This window comes from Chrysochloris asiatica, unplaced genomic scaffold, assembly GCF_000296735.1.
Source record: "Chrysochloris asiatica unplaced genomic scaffold, ChrAsi1.0 scaffold00176, whole genome shotgun sequence".
NCBI lineage: Eukaryota > Metazoa > Chordata > Mammalia > Afrosoricida > Chrysochloridae > Chrysochloris > Chrysochloris asiatica.
In genome coordinates this window covers 1,925,023-1,944,471 of record NW_006408694.1, presented here as the reverse complement: position 1 = coordinate 1,944,471, position 19,449 = coordinate 1,925,023, and the positions used below count along the sequence as shown (strand labels likewise).

General features: G+C 37.1%; 1 protein-coding gene across 1 annotated transcript in view; it reads left to right on the top strand.

The window, feature by feature from the left end:
* LOC102810528 overlaps nt 1-1,525 on the top strand; it is a 373,438-nt gene extending 371,913 nt beyond the window's left edge. Inside the window, exon 22 of the mRNA XM_006871864.1 lies at nt 1,456-1,525. Coding sequence (XP_006871926.1) covers nt 1,456-1,525 — 70 coding nt within the window. The remainder of the gene's footprint in view (nt 1-1,455) is intronic.
* The last annotated feature ends 17,924 nt before the right edge of the window (nt 1,526-19,449 follow it).

Genomic DNA, 19,449 nt, shown 5'->3' with positions numbered 1-19,449 from the left:
TATACTTATAAAACAAAAAATAAATATTCATTTAAATGTCCAAAGGGTCATTTTGCAAGTCAGCTTCCTGCTCACAAGCACACAACCTTTCTCAGTCCATGGGCCTAGAGTCCTCAGCTTCTCTATCTCTCTATGCCATCACTCTGCCACCGTTGCTGCTGTTGATGCTTTTCTGGGTAGGAGCTCACACTCCACTCATGTTCTTGTTTCTTGATGGTCCTTAGAAGGGGGTTTTCCCTGATGGCTGACTTTTCTTGCCTTGATGGCTCTTAGGCAAACAGCTTGCTTGATATTCTAACAACCAAACAGTCTGCTTTTTTCTGCTGGTGGTTCTTTCAAAAAAGTATCTTCTTCTAGCCAGTCCAGGTTAGTCTGCATGTCTTTTCAAGTGGAAATGTTCCGCATCATAAGTTCTGAGTGGGGCTCAGGATTCCACATATAGCCCCATACTCCACAAAGGCTTAACAGGAAGCCTATTTTCTTGGGAAAATTCTAATTTCCCTTTTAGCTAATCAAATCAGTTATAGACTAAAGATGGGCTTACAAGCTTTCTGTAATCACAATTCCCAATATTCCTTTCTATTACACTTAAATGTATAGTTTACAATAGTAGACAAGGGATAGAACTTATTTCTTTGTGCCAATTTTTTTCTCAGACCAGTAAAGCCAGGGCTACTTTTTGTCTAGCCCAAGCACCAGGCTCAATACAAACAAACAAGTGTTGGAACCAGTTCTTCCTGGGTCAGTCATGGAATTGACCTGAATTTGTAAACTGGGAGAAGCTGAATGGTTAAGTTGAATGGAAAAAAATTATAGGTTGATGCCCTCCTTGAAACTTATTCTCCCAGTTAGAGAAAAAGGGGCACTGTACATGTTGCGTAACAACCAAATCTCTTGGCTAACAGAGTTAGAAACAATGGCACCCTTCTCAAAGATGGCAGTCACCCATGCAGCTGTGGATGTGTGTTGCTTTCCAGAGTGCTGGCAGTAATCCATTATCTCACATCAGACTCCTGAAAGGACTCATTGTACCTCTTCCAGTCTCCTATTACTGGTCTTTAACTCAGGATTTTTCCCATTCCAGTTATCATTATGCATCATCCAAACTTTTAAAATTCATGTCTGTTACAATGTCATTTAGTAGGCCATGACTGAATCAGTTCAGACTAGTTCAAAGCCCTGGTTCCAACATGGTATAGAGAGTAAACCACTATGCTGCAAGTACAGGTGCTAGTGATTGAGGATTGATAAATCTGGAAAAAAGAGAACAGATTTTATCATTTTATACATTCATACATTTTCATTATGATTATATGTACATAAGAGGTTGGGTTGGGTTTTACTTTATAAAAAACAATTTTTTATAATTTTTATTGTGCAATTTTTTTCAGAATCAAGCTTGTTGTAAAAGTAGATAAAAACAAGAATGAATTTTCTCTATCTTTTTTTCTTCAGGTGGCTTCCCTTCATGTCTCAGGGCATAATTCATTCAGAAATTGAGCTATATCTTCAAGGTAAGGATTAATGAGTCTTTAGTAACAGAAAATACAAGATTGTTTTGTTGCAGCTTGAGACATGGAACATTCCCCAATTACCCCTGAACATCTCCTTTGATGCTATTGGTTTGCATTGATATTCATAGTTTCTCCTCACAGTAAATATTAAACATGTAAAGAGGTCTTTGTAATGTTATCTCCCCTATTATAAGTTAAAAACCAATATAAGAATTTGCTTTCATTAAAGAGTTGAAGTCACACTTTTTCCCACTTAATAACGTCAGCAGACAGATCTATTATTAACTGCACTTTTCTTTTATTTTTGCAGAAATTGAAATAAATCATCAAGAAGAACCAAATGGTAAATGTTGTTGCCATTTTTCATTTTTTAATCATCTGAAATAATATATTTTGTTTCATGACTACCTGTCTTGTACATTTTTATAGTGTGTTTTATTTAGTTTTAGCTACTGATTGAAAATATTTAAAATGAATATAGGAACAGGCATTAAATTATAATTTGATATATAAAGAAATTAACATGAACTTTACCCCAAAGTTGTTTTTATATTTTTTTCCTAAAGCTTCCTTCATTCCCCCTTCAATAATATAAGTATACCAGGGAAATAATCATTTTCCAAATGGTTAATTTATTTTACCTTTAAATAATTAACATTGCATTTTGGTTTGTCAATGTTCTGCTTACATTATTTGTATTAGATTTTCCACTAAATCATCTTTATACCAATATACAATTGTGTTACTGATATGGCTACTTAATATCTTAAAGCTGATCTAAACGATGAAGATAAATGTTTTTAACATCATGTTTATTTGTGCAGTAATTTGAAATAAAACAAGGGTCAGTGACAACAGTATAAGGTTCATAAAGCGTCCTGTATTTGTTAGGATGGGCACTGAGACATAAACATCCCATGACTGTTTCTGATAGCTGCTGATGCTAACATTTATATTTGTTTATATTAAAAATTGTATTTTGGCTCACATTAACTTTTTTTTCTTTAATTATTAAATGGGGAAAAGTTTGTATATGTATGAGACTGAAATTAAGGGTATAATTTTTTCTAATGTTCCCAATTCTGAACATTTGAGAGTAATGGTAATTGTGTGCAATTGAATCGACTCTGAATCATAGCGTATAGGGTTTCTGAGACTGCAACTCTTTATGGGAGCAGAAAACCTCATCTTTCTTCTGAGGAGCAGATTGCTGTTAGCAGCCTTGGTGTTAGGAGTCCTGGTGTGGCTCTGTGGGCTAATGTGCTGGCCTGCAAAATTGGTTTAAACCACAAGGTTGGTGGCTTTCACTCAAGCTGCTTCTTGGAAACTCTATACAGGGTTACTATGGTTTGGAATCGACCTAACAGCACTTAACAACTACAACAAAGGGTCCTTGGAGTCCTGGAGTGGTATTATGGGTTAATGCCCTGGACTGCAAGGTCAGTTTGAAACACAGGTCAGTGGTTCAAACTCACCAGCCCCTCCTCTGAAAGGAGGGAAACCCTATACAGTGTCACTGAGTCAGAATAGACTTCCACTAGATGGCACTTAACAACAACAAAAAGGTCTTTGTCTGTAATAAGTCCTAAAGAATAAGTTTGAAACAACATTCCAATTTAAAAAAACAAAATGACTTAATTCTAGAAATTGATGTGTGCTATGTGAATAATATAGGCTAATAGTATTAAACTGGAGATTATACTTGAGGCTGAAAAATGTAGAAAATCCTTTGTTAGTAATTTAAGTCCCATTTAATCCATATCAATGATTAGATATAAGATGTAGTTGTGTTATATAGGATAGGTGTTTACCTGTGAGTTTGTTAGGTATGCTTCGTCAAATGTAATTTGATAAAAATAAAATATTGAGTTTCTTTCAATTAATTATTTCTGTTGTTTTAATTTCCTTTTTTTGTATTCTCAATGAAATATTTTTACAATTTTTTATAGTACAGAATTTAATTAACAAAACACTAGCATCTGTCTGTAAAAGGCCTCCTATTCTATTTCATCTTACATTCTATAAGAATACAGTCTGTAAAATTTTTGGGATATGATCCTACAAATCAATTAGGAAGCTCATAGTTTTATGAATAAGCTAATTTATGGTGTGAAAAGCACCTTAAGAGGTTAAGTAGTGTAATCTACAAATAGTAATGCAGGGCTAGAACTGTGGTTAAGAGTGTTGAAACGCAAACACAGATTTCCGTGAATTTTAGATGTGGGAAGTATATGGAACTTTTTGATATAAATTATGCTATTCTACAAAAGGTTGGTTTGGACCACAAGGACAGTGGTTCAAACTTACCAGCTGCTCGTCAGAAATCCTATATAAGATCACTATGAGTCCAACCGACTCAACAGCACTTGACAACAATAACAATATAGCTGCCGTGAGAAAAAAGTAGACCAAGATGCTATTTAAGTTTAATGTTGGAAAAGAAAAAGAAGGAATCAACTGAGTTCATTTACATTATTTGAGGTGGTTAACAAGGAGCCTTGGTGTAGCTCTGTAGGATAAGCTCTGAACCCGAAGGTACATTTAAATCACAAGGTTGGTAGTTCAAGCTCACTAGTCACTCCTTGGAAACCTGATACAGGATTGCTATGAACAACTCGATGCTGTTTATCAACAACCACAGTGAATGCTGTCATGTACCACTGCTAACTCCTAGCCATGTTAAAGGCATGTTTCACAAATCTTGATATACTTAGAAATATAAGTATTTATAATTCATATAGGTAAAATCATTCTCCATAGTAAAACTGCATTACTGAGTTAGACTGAATTTGATTATAATATTTTTAATATACATTGCTGGATTAAATACTTTATTAAAGGAAGTATTTTGCATATTGTTCTTTTGTTCAGTTGCCTTGTTAAATACCCTTATTAATTCTAGTAAGTTTTCTTGAGATACTCTTTGAATTATCTATGAAGACAACCATGCCACATGTGCATAATGATGGTCTCTTATTTTCCTAATGGGCTATCTAGGTCATCAGGTACACTGGCGGGGGGGGGGGGGGGGAAAGGGGGCAGAAGCAATGAAGATAATGTTATTAATTAGCACTTATGTAATATTTGCTATGTAGTCTCAATGCATCAGGTACATTAATTTATTTAATCCTCACAACCTTGTGAAGTTGTTGTTGTTAAGTGCCATCGGGTTGGTTCTGACTCATAGTGACCCTGTATAGGGTTTCTGAGGAACTTGAACCACTGACCTTATAGTTCAAACAGCTTTGCAGTCTGGTTCATTAACCCACAGAGCCACAACGTTTTATTTTATAAGTGATGAAACTAAAGGACAGAGTTTTATTTTTAACCTGCTCATTTTTATACAAGTAGTAAATGATAGATAATGGTTTAGATCCAAGAGGTTTGACTCCAGAGTCTATATGTTCCTGCTTTAAAGGAACTGTTTCCAACTGTACTTACTGTATGAAGGTGTGCTTATATATGCATGTACATATGTGTGTATATTTATTTTGATGTGCTATTTTTTACCTTCTTATGCTAGATTTTCTAGATATTTATCTCTCAATATTTTTCCAAACCTAAGTGAAAAAAATATTTTGTTAGGGGAATTTAGAATTATTTATCCTTATTAATTCTTTTTCACCTATAACCTTGTAGAGATGGATAAGATTTGTGGTGAGCTGCCTTTGCTGCTCTTTTGTTTGTTTGTTTTTAAAGCTCAATATTTCACTAAGAGTATAGCCCCTTTGAACTAATGCAGAATGTTCCAGTTCAGTCCCCAGCCTTACAGGGCCCACCTAGCCTCTCATTCTCTTGGCCTCAGGCACTGATCTCACCACAGTAGACCATGGCCTTCTCCTGTGCAGATCACTCACCATTCAGTTCCTGCTGATGGCCCCTTTATTATTATTATTATTATTTAGCATGGGTTGGGGAGAGGCTTTTTCTTACTTTCTTGAAAATGACACCATGTACTAAAGAGTCTGAAATTTTTAGTAATTTATCCAGAATGTAGTGTTATAATGAGAGAACTACTTTTAAAATATCCCAGGAAATAAAGGCTGTAAAGAATTTGTTGTGGACCAAGCAGATGCTTAGTGACTGCACTGTCCTTGGAGTTACACTCTGAAACATTATGCAAAGCAACTTCACTTTAAGAGACTTAACTTCTGACATACTCTAGAGAATTTCTGACTCGAGTGAACTTAAAATTCTTGGAACATTTGTTCATTTATTTACAGGCAGTGCCAACTACTGTATTTGAAGTGTAACAGAAGTCCTGGTGTGGTATTGTAGGATAAAGCACTGGACCCCAGGGTCAGCTTGAACCTCAAGGTCAGCACTTCATACCCACTAACCGCTCCTCAGAATCCCTATACTGGCTCACTATGAGTCAGAACTGACTCAATGGCATTTAGCAACAACAGTAAGAAACTCAACGGCACACAACAGAGTAACATCACACAGTCTGCTTAAAGTAAAAAAACAAACAAACAGAGGTTCATTAAGGGAAAGAGATAGTCTGGACTGGGAAGACATCCAAATTTACAGTTAAGATGTCCACTTCACCAGATATTTTTATTAAGTTGGAACAAGAGCTAAAAGTTACAAAATCATAATTGACTGAAAGATGATCAGGGGAGTTAAAGACAGTGTATCTAAGAGAGGGGACTTAGAAGGGATACGTTGATACCAACTTGTATATGTGGGATTACATGATTGGTTAAGGGTATATAACTGCAAGTGTATCTGATCTTCTGTTTAGTACAGTATTACCATAAGAAGCAATGGAAATAATAAGGCTAACAGAATACTATGAAGAATTGTACTCTGACAAATTTGAAAATCTAGAAAAAAAGGGCAAATATTTAGAAAAACACAATGTACCTAAACTAACACAGACAGAACAAATAAACGGAACAAAAAAAGAAATTGATTAGGTCATGAAAACTTTCTCAATAACAAAACATCTTGTCCCAGATGGCTTTACTGATGAATTCAATTCAGAGAAGAGCTAACATAAATTCTACTGAAACTATTCCAGAACATAGAAAAGAATGGAAAACTCCCAAATACATTTCATGAAGCAAGTATAACCTTGTCACCAAAACCAGGCAAATGCATCACTAAAAAAGAAAATCATAGAACAATATACCCTATGAGTATTATTATTGTTGTTAAGTGTTGTTGATTTGGTTCTGACTCAAAGCAACCCTGTGTAGGGTTTCCAAGGATCTTCTGGAGGATTCGAACCATTAATTTGTGGTTAGCAGGTCAGTGCTCACCCAATAACTCTACACTAGGACTCATGAATATAGATGCAAAAATTGTCAACAAAATCCTAGCAATAGATTCCAACAAGATACCAAAACAATGCATTGTGGTCAAATGGGAATCATTCCAGGTATGCAAGGAGAGTTCAATATTAGATGAACAATAAAAGTAATCCACCATATAAATAAAACAAAGGAAAAGAACCCATGATCATATTGATTGATGCATAAAAGGCATTTGACAAAATCCAACATCCATTCCTGATAAAAACACTGAACAAAATATGATTATCAGTGACATTCTTCAACGTAATTAAGGGCAAAGATACAAATCCAACAGTCAGCATTACTCTCAATGGAGAAAAATGAAAGCATTCCCTATGTGAACAGGAACTAGAAGAGGATACCCTTTATTACCATTCCTATTCAATTTTGTTATGGAACTCTTAGCCAGAGTTATAAGGCCAGAAAGAGAATCTAAAGGCATCCAAATTGGCAAAGAATAAGTAAAATTCTCTATTTGCAGATGATATGATCTTATACATAGAAAATCCCAAAGCAATAAAATTATTGGAACATACTGAAAGATTCAGCAAAATGACAGGGTAAAAGATCAACATAAAAAATAGTTGGATCCCTTTACATTAATAAAGAGATCTCTGAAGAGATAGTCAGGAAAGCCAGCTACCCAAAAGATGAAATATTTCATTATCAATCTAAACAGAGAAACAAAAGCATATACAAATAAAACTACAAAACACTATTATAGGACACCAAAACAGACAAAAATGGGAGACTATGAAGCAGAGAATACCAGAAGGATGTTTACCTGTGCTTTATTGACAACCCGAAGGCTTTCGATTGTGTGGATCATGACAAGCTATGGACAACATTGAGAAGTATAAGTATTCCAGAACACTTAATTGTACTTCTGAGAAATCTGTACCTAGACCAAGAAGCAGTTGTTCAAACAGAACATGGGAACACTGAATGTTTTAAAATTGGGAAAGGTGTGTGACAAGATTGTGTTCTTTCACCATACTTATTCAACCTTTATGCTGAACAAATAATACGAGAAGCTGGGTTCTATGAAGAAAAACATGGCGTCAGGATTGGAGGAAGATTCATAAACAACCTGCAATATGCCAATGATACAACCTTGCTTGCTGAAAGTTAAGAGGACTTGAAACATTTACTTATGAAGATCAAAGAGCACAGCTTTCGATATGGATTGCATCTCAATGTCAAGAAAACAAAAATCCTCATCACTGGACCAATAAACAACATTCTTATCAATGGAGAAAAGATTGAAGTTGTCAAGGACTTCATTTTTCTTGGGTCAACTATCAACACTCGCGGAAGCAGCAGTCAAGAGATCAGACTACGTATTGCATTGAGAAAATCTGCTGCACAGGAACTTTTTTTTTAAGTATTGAAGAGCAGAGATGTCAGTTTGAGGACTAAAGTGCTCCTGACTCAAGCCATGATATTTTTAATAACCTCATATGCATGCGAAAGCTGGACAGTGAATAAGGAAGATCATAGAAGAATTGATGCCTTTGAGTTATGGTGTTGGAGGAGAATACTGAAAGTGCATGGACTGCCAAAAGAACCAATAGATCTGTTTTGGAAGAAGTGCAGCCAGAGTGCTCCTTGGAGGCCAAGATGGCTAAGCTTCGTCTCTCATACTTTGGACATATTGTCAGGAGGGAACAGTTGCTGGAGAAGGATGTCATGCTGGGTAAAGTGTAGGGTCAGAGAAAAAGAGGAAGACCCCTAACAACATGGATCAGCCAGGTGGCATCATTGATGGACTCAAGTGTGGCAGCGGTAGAGAGGTTGGCCCAGAGTCAGACATTGTTTCGTTCTACTGTACATGGGGTCGCTATGAGTCGGTTCCGACTCAATGGAACCTGACAACAACAACAACAATGCCATACTCATGGATAGGAAGAGTTAACATTGTGAAAATGTCAACAATACCCAAAGTGAACTATATATATACAATGCAATTCCAATCTAGATTCCAACACCATTTTCTAAAGGGATGGAAAAACTGATCACTGAATTTATATGAAAAGGAAAGAGATCCAGGAAAAGTGAAGCATTGCTAAGATGAAGAGCAAAGTAGAAGGTCTCTCAGTTCATGATCTCAAACATATTACACTGCCACAGTAGTAAAAAATTCTGGGACTGGTACAATGAAAGATACATAGATCAATGGCACAGAATTGAGAACCCAGAGGTAAATCCATATATATATAATCAGCTGATCTTTGACAAAAAGATGGCCATTAGATGGGAAAGCAATAGCTTTCAACAAATGATGCTGGCAAAACTGAAAATCAAGCTGCAGAAAAATGAAACAATATCCATATCTCTCATCGTATATAAAAACAAAACTCAACATGGATTAAAGACCTAAATGTAAAATCTAGAACTGTAAGGCTCATCAATGAAAAAATAGGGACAAACTTAGGGTCTCTAATACAGAGCAAATGACAAAATAGATTACTGGAAGCTCCTAAAAATGAGACACTTAGGTGCATCAAAAGAATTCCCAAAAAGTAAAAAGAACCCACAGACTAGAAATTTTTTGCAATGATATATCACACAAAATATTAACTTCTAAAATTTATAGAAAGCTTCAACACCTCTACAAGTAAAATATAAATAACCCAATTAAAAAAAAAATAGGCAGAGTACAGACAATTCACCAAAGAAGACATTCAGGCAGCTAAAAAAACATATTGAAGAAATGTTCATTATTCAACGTCATTAGCCATTGTTATTGTTAAGTGCTATAGTGTTTGTTTGAACCCATGGTGACACTGTATATGGTATCTGAGGAACAACTGGTGGGTTTGAGCCACCAATATTGTGGTTAGCACTTTGGTGCTTGTCCTATAGTGCACCAGGAGATGCAAATCAAAACAGCATTAATAGCAAATTAAAAACAAAAAAACAGAAAATGACAAATGCTAGAGAGGGTCTGGGGAGACTGGGAATCTCCTACATTGTTGGTGGGACTGTAAAATGACACACCCACTGTGGAAAAAGTATTGTGCTTCCTCAAAAACTGGAAACAGCAATGTCATATGATTAAGCAATCCCTCTACTTGGTATGTATCCCCAAGAAATAAGAGATATATGAGAGTAGATATATGCACATCCATGTTCATTTGCAGCACTATTCACAATAGCAAAAAGATGGAGACGCCCTAAATGCTCATCAGTGGGAAAATGGGCAAACAAATTTTGGTACATACACATAATGGAATACTATGCAAATCTGAAGAATAATGAATCTGTAAAATACCTCATAACATGAATGAACCTGTAGGATATTATGCTGTGAAATTAGTCAATCCCCAAAGGACAAATATTGTATGAGACCACTATTATAAAAACACAAGAAAAGGTTTTCTTGCTAAAAGAAATATTCTTTGATGATTCCCATGGGTGGGAGAGAAGGGAGAGTAATTCACTGATTCGGGTAACAGGGAAGACAGCATACAACAAGAGGGAGGTTGGCAGAAGAAATGATGAAGACAGGAGAAGACACAAGAGTTAAAGGAGATAGAGGTAAATACTGTTGTATGACCAATCCTGCAATCACAATGTTCTATGGATAGATATTTGGACAGATACACAAGCTGAGTGGATATGGAAGGGACAGTGACAGTATATCCACAAATGTATAAGAAAGATATCGACACCTATGAATGTGGTGGAGCATGTTGTTGTTGTTATGTGTCGTTAAGTTGGGTCTGACCCATAGCAACCCTGTGTAGGGTTTCTCAAGAGCAGCTGGTGAGCTTGAACCACCGACCTCTCAGTTCAAACAGCTTTGCAGTCTGGCGCATTAGCCCACAGCACCACTGGCGGCAAAAACGAAGAAAACTTCTTAGACATTACCAAATATTTTGAGGCAACTAGTTGCTGGTCCTTACAGCTCAGGGCCATAATCTGAGGAGACATGGTCCTGAATCATAAGGACCAACATGTAAGGACATAACATGTGTTTGAAGACTATGTTATGCCATGGTCAATTGGCATAACATAGTTTTCAAAGACAATGTTCAACATCCTACTTTGGTGAGTAGCAATAGGGATCTTAAAAACTCATGAGTAGCAATCTAAGGTACAATTCTTGATCCCTTCCAGTGTGAAGTAGGCTACTTAGGAGGCTGGGCATAATAGGGAATTAAAGGAGGTGAGAATAGGTTCAGCAGCAAGTTTCAAAGGGACTTGAGGTCATATCAAAGACGAATGTGATTCCTACGAAAATGGAACTAGTGACGGAATGGTCATGTGGACACAGGAGAGGAACTTAATGTTGAACTCTCATTCTGTCCTTCTACCAGACATTAGGGTTTGAAGTAGAGTTGAATGTCCTGAATACAGAATCAAGAGATACATTGCTCTGCTTTAATCATGCTTTATAACAATCTCCAAAACATGGAGAGACTGCTTAGTACACTGAGGCAAAGTGCCCAATCCTGACTCTACCACCAATTCACTGCACAATTTGTAAGAATTACTGTACTTTTTTGTGCCTCTGATTATTTCTCACAAAATAAAGGCAATAACAGAAACTACCTCATTAAATTGCAAGGATTACATAAAGCAATATCTGTAAAGTGTAATAAATTGTTATATATTTGATGATATCATATAATATAAATTATTAATAAATGTTAGTTTTAAAACATTATTTTTCACTTTTGACAAAATGTATCAGAGAGTCTGAACATTGTGTCTCCCAACCACTTAAAGAAGGTGTGCCTACTGTTAGTGTCTCTGATCACTGATTGCTAATCTTCTCCATTCACCTTGTAAAATATCGGGATGTCTCTTATCACTTCACACAATAATAACCAATAAGCAGAACCATAGAAATGACAAAAGACTCACCTTCAACATAAAAATAAAATGGATTATGCTATGGATCATGCACTGTTTTATGGTAGTTTTCCAGACATAAAGTGGAGGAAATTGAGCATATTTCAAATCATTTTACCCTAGAAAACATAACTGTTTTTAATCTGTGTCAAATTTATCCAAACTCCTAAGATAATAAGAGCAAATTTCTCTGTGTTTTGTATGTACAATAGGATTAATGATATTTGCCATTTGGAAGAATAAAAATATTTGAAAAGTACTTACATACTTTAAAGAAAGCTCATGATCCTCTTATGAGGTTATATTTTGAAGGACTTGTGAGTTTATATAAATAGAGTTGTTTGTAGATAAAAAAAATATCAAAAATTAGAGTAAAATAATCATTTGTAATGTTTTTAGTACCTTTGCCAAATCTCACAAAGGTATATTTACCTATCCTTCAATATGTAGGTGATACAAGGTCAGTATTGTTTCTATTATCTTTTTACTAATGATTAGCCAATTATAAAGCAAATAACAATGTCCTTGTTCTTTGTATAAAGGCTTACATCAATGACACATCAACAAAAGGACTTGTCTTTGTTAACTGAGAAATCCTTACACAGTATGCTGATTCCTACCTTGAAAAGTCTTTCTCACACATGGAGCCTTTTAGTTTTAATACACTTATCGGATCTCAAAACATTTTATGAATCATTCATTCTTTCATCCAGGAGAGAGTGCTTGGTGGTTGGCATTGTGTTAGGCACTGGGAATATAGAGACATTCATAAGGAAAACTTGCTCTGCAAATTCTTCTGTTCTAGGTTGTTGTTGTTAAGTGTCCTCGAGTTGATTCTGACCATAATGACCCTGTATAGGGTTTCCAAGGAACAGCTGGTGAGCTTGAACCACCAACCTTACAGTTCAAAGGACATTTCAATCTGATGCATTAGCCCACAGTGCCACACCAGGACTCCCTAGTTGGGTGGGCAGAAAGGGGAAGCGAAGGAGCAGGTCCACGGCCTGAAGGTTGAATTGCTCACAGGATCCAGAAGAGACATGGAGAAGAGCATGGTTAATTCTAGGCACAGTGAAGGGTGTCTTCTTAGAGGAAGTGGCCTTTGAGTTGCACATGGAAACAGAAGGCACTTACCAGATGGAAAGTGGAAAAGAGAGGTGAGGGGAGGACATTCTGGCAGAGGGATTTAAAGTAAAATCTCAGAGGTGGGAACAAGTCACTCAGAAAAACAGATGGTGTACTGTAAAGGAAGACCCCTGTATGAGAGGCCAGAGAACTGCTTTGTGGAGGTGCTAGACAATGATGTCAGGGTGATGAGCAGAGCTAGGTTAGTATTTGGCTGGCATGCTAATCTGCTAGAACATTGCTAAGAGAGTAAAGAGATGGAATGAGTTTTATTTTCCCTAACTTATTTCAAGGAGTACAGGGATTGTGGAATGTAGTCAGAAATTCCTGGATTTAACCTCTAAAGTTTGGAAAACTCCATATGGCCTTCGGGGGGTGGGAGGAGGGAAGGTTGTTGTTGGTGGTGGTGGTTATGTGTCATGGTGTTAGTTCTGACTCATAGCGATCCTGTATAGGGTTTCTGAAGCTATAAATCTTTACAAGAACAGAAAGCCTCATCTTTCTCCCATGGAGTGGCTGGTAGATTTGAACTGCTGACCATGCAGTTCAGATCAGCTCGTAATGCACTTACACTACCTGAGCTTTTGTTGTTGTGATCAGGTGCCATCAAGTTGGTACCAACTCATAGCTACCTATGCACAGCAGAATGAAACACTGCCCAATCCTGGGCCAACCTGAGCTAGATGGAACTAAATAGTAGGCTTTTTGGTCTGAGTTTCCTGCAGTCCTACTCCATCTTTCCCCAACAGAACATCAGCTGCTCTACTAAGTAAGAGCTGGACAAACCCTCAGTGAACAAACCCGCATTGGTCTTCTTACGTTGTCTCCATATTCCCTAGAATATGAGTCCTTCTTAGGCGCTGCCATCTATAGAGGTACACTTAGTGTTCTCACTCTTACAACATTTTACTGTGTCCTGCTCTGCAAGGTAAATACCATTGGTGAACTACCAAGCAAAATATGGTTGTCACACAGTATTATGCATAGTGCGTAATTAAGGCAGGTAGCTTTGGGGAGTTTTTTGCTCAGTACACTGGCTAGCTGGATTAACTATCACATGATAAAAGCTTCATTTATGTGCATCCTCCTTGAATTTCTTTGAATAGGTAGTTGCCAAGTAACTGAAAATATGTCCTGCACTGATGTTTCTATATTCAACTGCAGGGTCACTTTTCTGAGCTATGGGGTCAAATACCTAGAGCCACTGTACCAGAATGCACATACTAAGGCAAAGATAAAGTGTTAAGATCTAAGGAAGGGCTATTAAGTTCACTAGCTTCTAGGACTTTGTTCACTAAAAGAATCCATTGGTGTTTTCCTGAAAATATACCTCTAATTAACAAGAAAATATTGGTAAGTAAAAGGTTAACTACAGATCTCTAACACTTTTTTTTTTTTTTTTTTTTTTTTTGCTCTTTACCTGGCACCCTCAGTCAAATCTCCTTGCAAAATGCTCATATCCCAATTCTAAAGGTGTTTATAAGTGAAAAGATAGTGGAGAGCTCTTATCTGTGAAAGATTTAGTAACTGTTTCTGTTATCTACTGCTATGTGAGAAACCACCCCAAAACTTGGAAGCTTAAAGCACAAATTGATTACCTTTCGTCTTTCAGTGAGCTGAGTTGGTACAGCTGGTGCTTGTACAGAGACAGTGCCTGCACTTGCAGACATTTGAAGGCACACTGACCTGAACTAGGCTGGTCCCTCATGGCCAGAAACTGATGTGGCTGGGGCTCAGCCAGATTTGCTGTTCACATGAGGCATGTCTCCTGGAGTCCAAGAAGGAGCATCTCATGAACGAGTGTTGTAACTGAAACAGGCAAACCTATGTCCCAAGTTCTAGCATACACTTCTGCTGCAGTGTTCTCTACCATGGGCAGTTTAGACTCAAGGAGAGAGGAAATAGACTCCACTCCTATTGGAGCAGGAAAACAGCCATGTTGCAAACGAGCAAGTGCACTGGGAAGTATCAGTGGCCATCTTTGGATAACCTAGTCTCATAATGTTTCTTTTTATTGTTTTCTACCGATGTTCTATTTTGTATTTTAGATTGATATTTTTAGAGAAGTTAAATGATCAGATTCTAAAAGTACACTTAAACATGTTGGAAGAAAATGGTTATTTTCAATGGTAGAAGAGAAATTATTTTTGGAAAAACTTGAAAATTAAGCAAAAATAACTCAGAAGACATTTCACTCTTTAGGCTTTATGTCAGGGTGATAAGCTATTTCCTCAGGGAAGAGTACTGGAGGGTTATATGAATAAGTAAAAGATGCCCTTGTGCTACCATGGGTTAAGCATTAGGCTGCTGACTGACAGGTTGTTGGTTTGAACCCACCAGCCTCTCTGTGGGAGAAAGATGAGGCAGTTACTTTCTGTAAAGATCTACAGCCTCATAGAAACCCTATGGAGCGATTCTACTATGATCTATCTGTAGGTTGCTATGAATTGGAATTGAATTGACAGAGAATTTTCTCTAATTTAAGTAAGTGGCTTCTTCCTAGTATTTCTATTTTAGTAAACACATATTCAAACATTATGTGCAAACTCACTCTTGGTCCTCTCCTTATGACACCATGATACGTAAGTCCAAGGGCAGACCCAGATAGCAGGGAAAGGAGACAAGGATGAAACAGGAAAGAAGACCTAAATGAAAGAAAAGATACATTTTTTTGAAATCTTCTTTATTTATGCCTGAAAGCACAGGTGTGAGGCAGAAAATTGTGAAAAGACTGAGAAACAGGAGTATAACTGGAAATCCACATGTTTCTTCTTTTGTCAAATGAATTGAAGTTCCTCAAATTAACTTGCTACAGGGTAGAAGGAACACAGCGCATACTTTGAGCATACCTCCTTTACTGATCAAGTGTGCAACACTTACTTAATGAAACTTTTATTAAACCAAGATTGTTGTTGTTGTTGTTAAGTGCCGTTGAGTCAGTTCTGACTCTTAGGGACCCTGTCTAGGTGAGATTGAACTGCCAAACTTGCGGTTCAAACCAACCTTGCAATCCAGTGCATTCATCTTCAAATGATGCTAGAATATACTCATATAAAGGGAGAAAATAAGAAATATATGTTAGAATAAAGATAGCCTCTTAGAAGAGGAGTTACTGGTAAATTACATGTCCAGTGTGGGTGTGGGTTTTAATCACATTTTGGAAATGTAAAAAATGCTTAAAAGACTGTTGGTGTTGTAGAGGCTATGAAAATATCTTTGAATTGCCCCTGCAATCATGAAGTCACTATGACATGTATAAATGCAGCCTCACATGGTGTTTTGTGGGTAGGACTTGATCATGTGAGTTTAGTGGCGTGATCCAACCTCAGTGTGAAAGGGTTTTACTACTGTGAGCTTGAAAAGTGTTATTTTCTAAAGAAGTGCAAAAAATAATCAAATGAATACTATCTCCATTTGTCTTTCTAATGGAACCAATCACAGAACAACTTATAGCTCTTCTTAAAAGATGTTTTCTGTCATGCTCTGCTTGTCTTAACCTTTCAGTGCTCCCAGCATCACGACGGCAGAAAGCTCTATTGTCTATTCTGCTCACAGGCCACACTATCTTTCTCTGTTTCAAATCTGTCTTTCTTGTCCCTCCCTTCACAAATACCGGCTTCTAACATGTCCAAATAATTTATCTTGTCCAACATTTTACTTGGTTAATTTCAACCCTAGGGGAGAGTAAAAAATCTTTTAATTCCTTTTCCTTTCTTTGCTTTTTTTTTTTTTTTTTTTAGCTCATCCATATTCTAACCATTGTTGTAAAATCACCAAACTTTGTTTCTAGCTGATGTTTGATAGGATGCGCTCTAGTCCAGATTGTGGCCTAATGTCAGGGGTATCAGTATGTCTGTTAGGCATTGGAAGGCTAAATAAACTCCTAAATCTTCCACCAAACACTAGTATTGGCTTCCAACTCCGGTATTTTCCCTCTACTACAAATTCCACTACATGTTTACTTTGATAGTAAAGTGCTATAATAGTTCTACAACTTTTCTATTTGCTAGTTTTCAAAATGGCCGTCCATGAGAAACAATTACTTTAGGTTTTCTTCATTTTGCCAACAGTTCATTGCGGCTGAGTAATGCAAATACTTAACACATTCTGCTGCTAACTGAACGGTTGGCCATTCAAATATACGCAGAGGTACCTCAGAAGAAAGGCCTGGCAATCTATTAAAAAAATAAGACACTGAAAATTCTGTGGAGCACAGTTCTGTTCTGATAAACATGGGGCCATCATAAATCAGGGTCCACTTGACACCAACTGGTTTTGTTTGTTTGTTTGTTAATATGGTTTCCCTCCATACTTTCATAAGGATTTCCTTCTTCCTTTGCAGAAGGAGACTGGAAGGTGACTGTTGTCACTGGGGATTTTGAGACTGCTGGTACCACAGCAGCAGTGTCCCTTTCTGTTTATGGAGAAGCAAGATGTTCAGGCCCTATTATATTGGGGTATGGGAAACACCGATTGTTTAACCCCAGCAGTGCAGATATATTCAAGGTAAAACTGATCTGGCCATACTGTTATGATATATATTCTCTAAAATATAATATAGTAGAGTGTGAGGGATTTTTATTTTCATTTTTTGTTTTGTTTTGTGTTTTGGTACTTGCATAAAATTTTCTTGGTAACATATGCAATATTTTATCTTAAGGGAGTCAGAAAACTGGAGTAATATCAGAAATAGAAGATTGTTTTGCCTTCCCACTTTTTATTTTTATAAAGCAAACTAAGTTTTAAATCTAAAAAAAAAAATTAAGTTTAAAATTTAGAGGGGATAAATTATTCATATTCCTATTTTCACATGAACTATTTCCAGTTTTGAATATTCCTGGTCTAGTAAAACTGGACAGTGAATAAGGAATATCATAGAAGAATTGATGCTTTTGAGTTATTGTGTTGGAGGAGAATATTGAAAGTGCCATGGGCTGTCAAAAGAACCAATAGATCCGTTTTGGAAGAAGTGCAGCCAGAATGCTCCTTGGAGGCCAGGATTGCCAAAGTTCGTCTCTCATACTTCGGACATATTGTCAGGAGGGACCAGTCACTGGAGAAGGATATCATGTTTGGTAATGTGGGGGGTCAGAGAAAAAGAGGAAGACCCCCAACAAGATGGATTGGCCAAGTGGCAGCATAGATGGACTCAAGTGTGGCAACAGTAGTGAGGTTGGCTGGTCCCTCCTGACAAGGGAGAAGAGCATGAGCAGAACGTGAGACCTTATCCAGAGAAGCAGTGACACCAGAGATGGAGGCAGAGATAGGGACATAGAGAGAGGGAGCAGCTGAGGACTCTAGATTCTTGGGAAGAGAGGGACTAAGAGCTGGCAGCCAGGAGGCCGACTTGCAGAATGCGTCCTTTGATGTTGAAAATTATTATATATGCCTGAGTGGTTTTGTTTTGAAAGAGCTAAAGTGAATAGAGAGAAACATTGTTAACGGATGGTACAGGGAGGGGATTATAATCATTGTAATGAAACAAGGTGTATGATTTGTTGAATGTAAAACTGATGATCTGCCCTGTAAACTTTCACTCAATCCACAATAAAAACAACAACAACAAAAACCAGCCACTGAAAACCCTATGGAGCACAGTTCTATTTTGACACACATGAGATCACCATGAGTTAGGGTCAACTCAATGGAAGTTCATACTGGTATTGAGTGCTCAGTGGAAAACAAAAACAAAAACAAACCCTTCGCCATCCAGTTGGGTTCCAAATCATAGAGACCTATAGCACAGGATAAACTAGCCTACCACTTACAATTCAATTAACAGCTGAAAGTGTTACACTGTACCACCAGGCTTCCCAATTTACAGCAGTACCTGAAATTCTCAATAAATATTTGCTATTATTATTGTGGAGTCCTGGTATGGCTCCACATTGCACTATTAATCACAAAATCTTCTGTTCAAACTCACCACCACTCCTCAAAGCCCTATACAGGGTTGCTATGAGTTGGAACTGACTTGATTGCATTTAACAACAACAATTATTAATGTGATACTACTGTAGTATAAAAGGACCTCTGGTAGCATAGTGGTTACGAATCGGGCTGCGAACCACAAGGTCAGCAGTTGAAAACTACCAGCTGTTCTGCTGGAGAAAGATGAGGTTTTCTGCTCTGGTAAAGATTTACAGCCTTGGAAACCCTGTATAGGGTCGTTATGAGTCGGAACAGACTGCACATAACATAACATAACAACAACAACTGTAGTATAAAGGAGCTCTGGTAGCATAGTGGTTACGAATCGGACTGCTAACATCAAAGTTGGCTGTTTGAAACTACCAGCTGTTCCACAGGAGAAAGATGAAGCTTTCTGCTCCTGTAATGATTTGCAGCCTTGAAATCCTGTACAGGGTCACTATGAGTCGACCTTAACAACATGGTACTTAACAACAACAACAACAACAACTATAGTATAAGCACTGAATTACTAACCACAAGGTCGGTGGTTTAAACAACACACTAGCTGCCCCTCAGAAACCACAGACACGGTCACTATGGGTTGGAAATAACATGATGGCAGTTAACAACAAAAGCAAATTATTAATAGTAGTACATAAGCAATTTTGTAATCATTGACCCTTTTTATTTTTATAATATTACTATTTTTTGAAAGATGCTCTATAGTATTCCTAGTT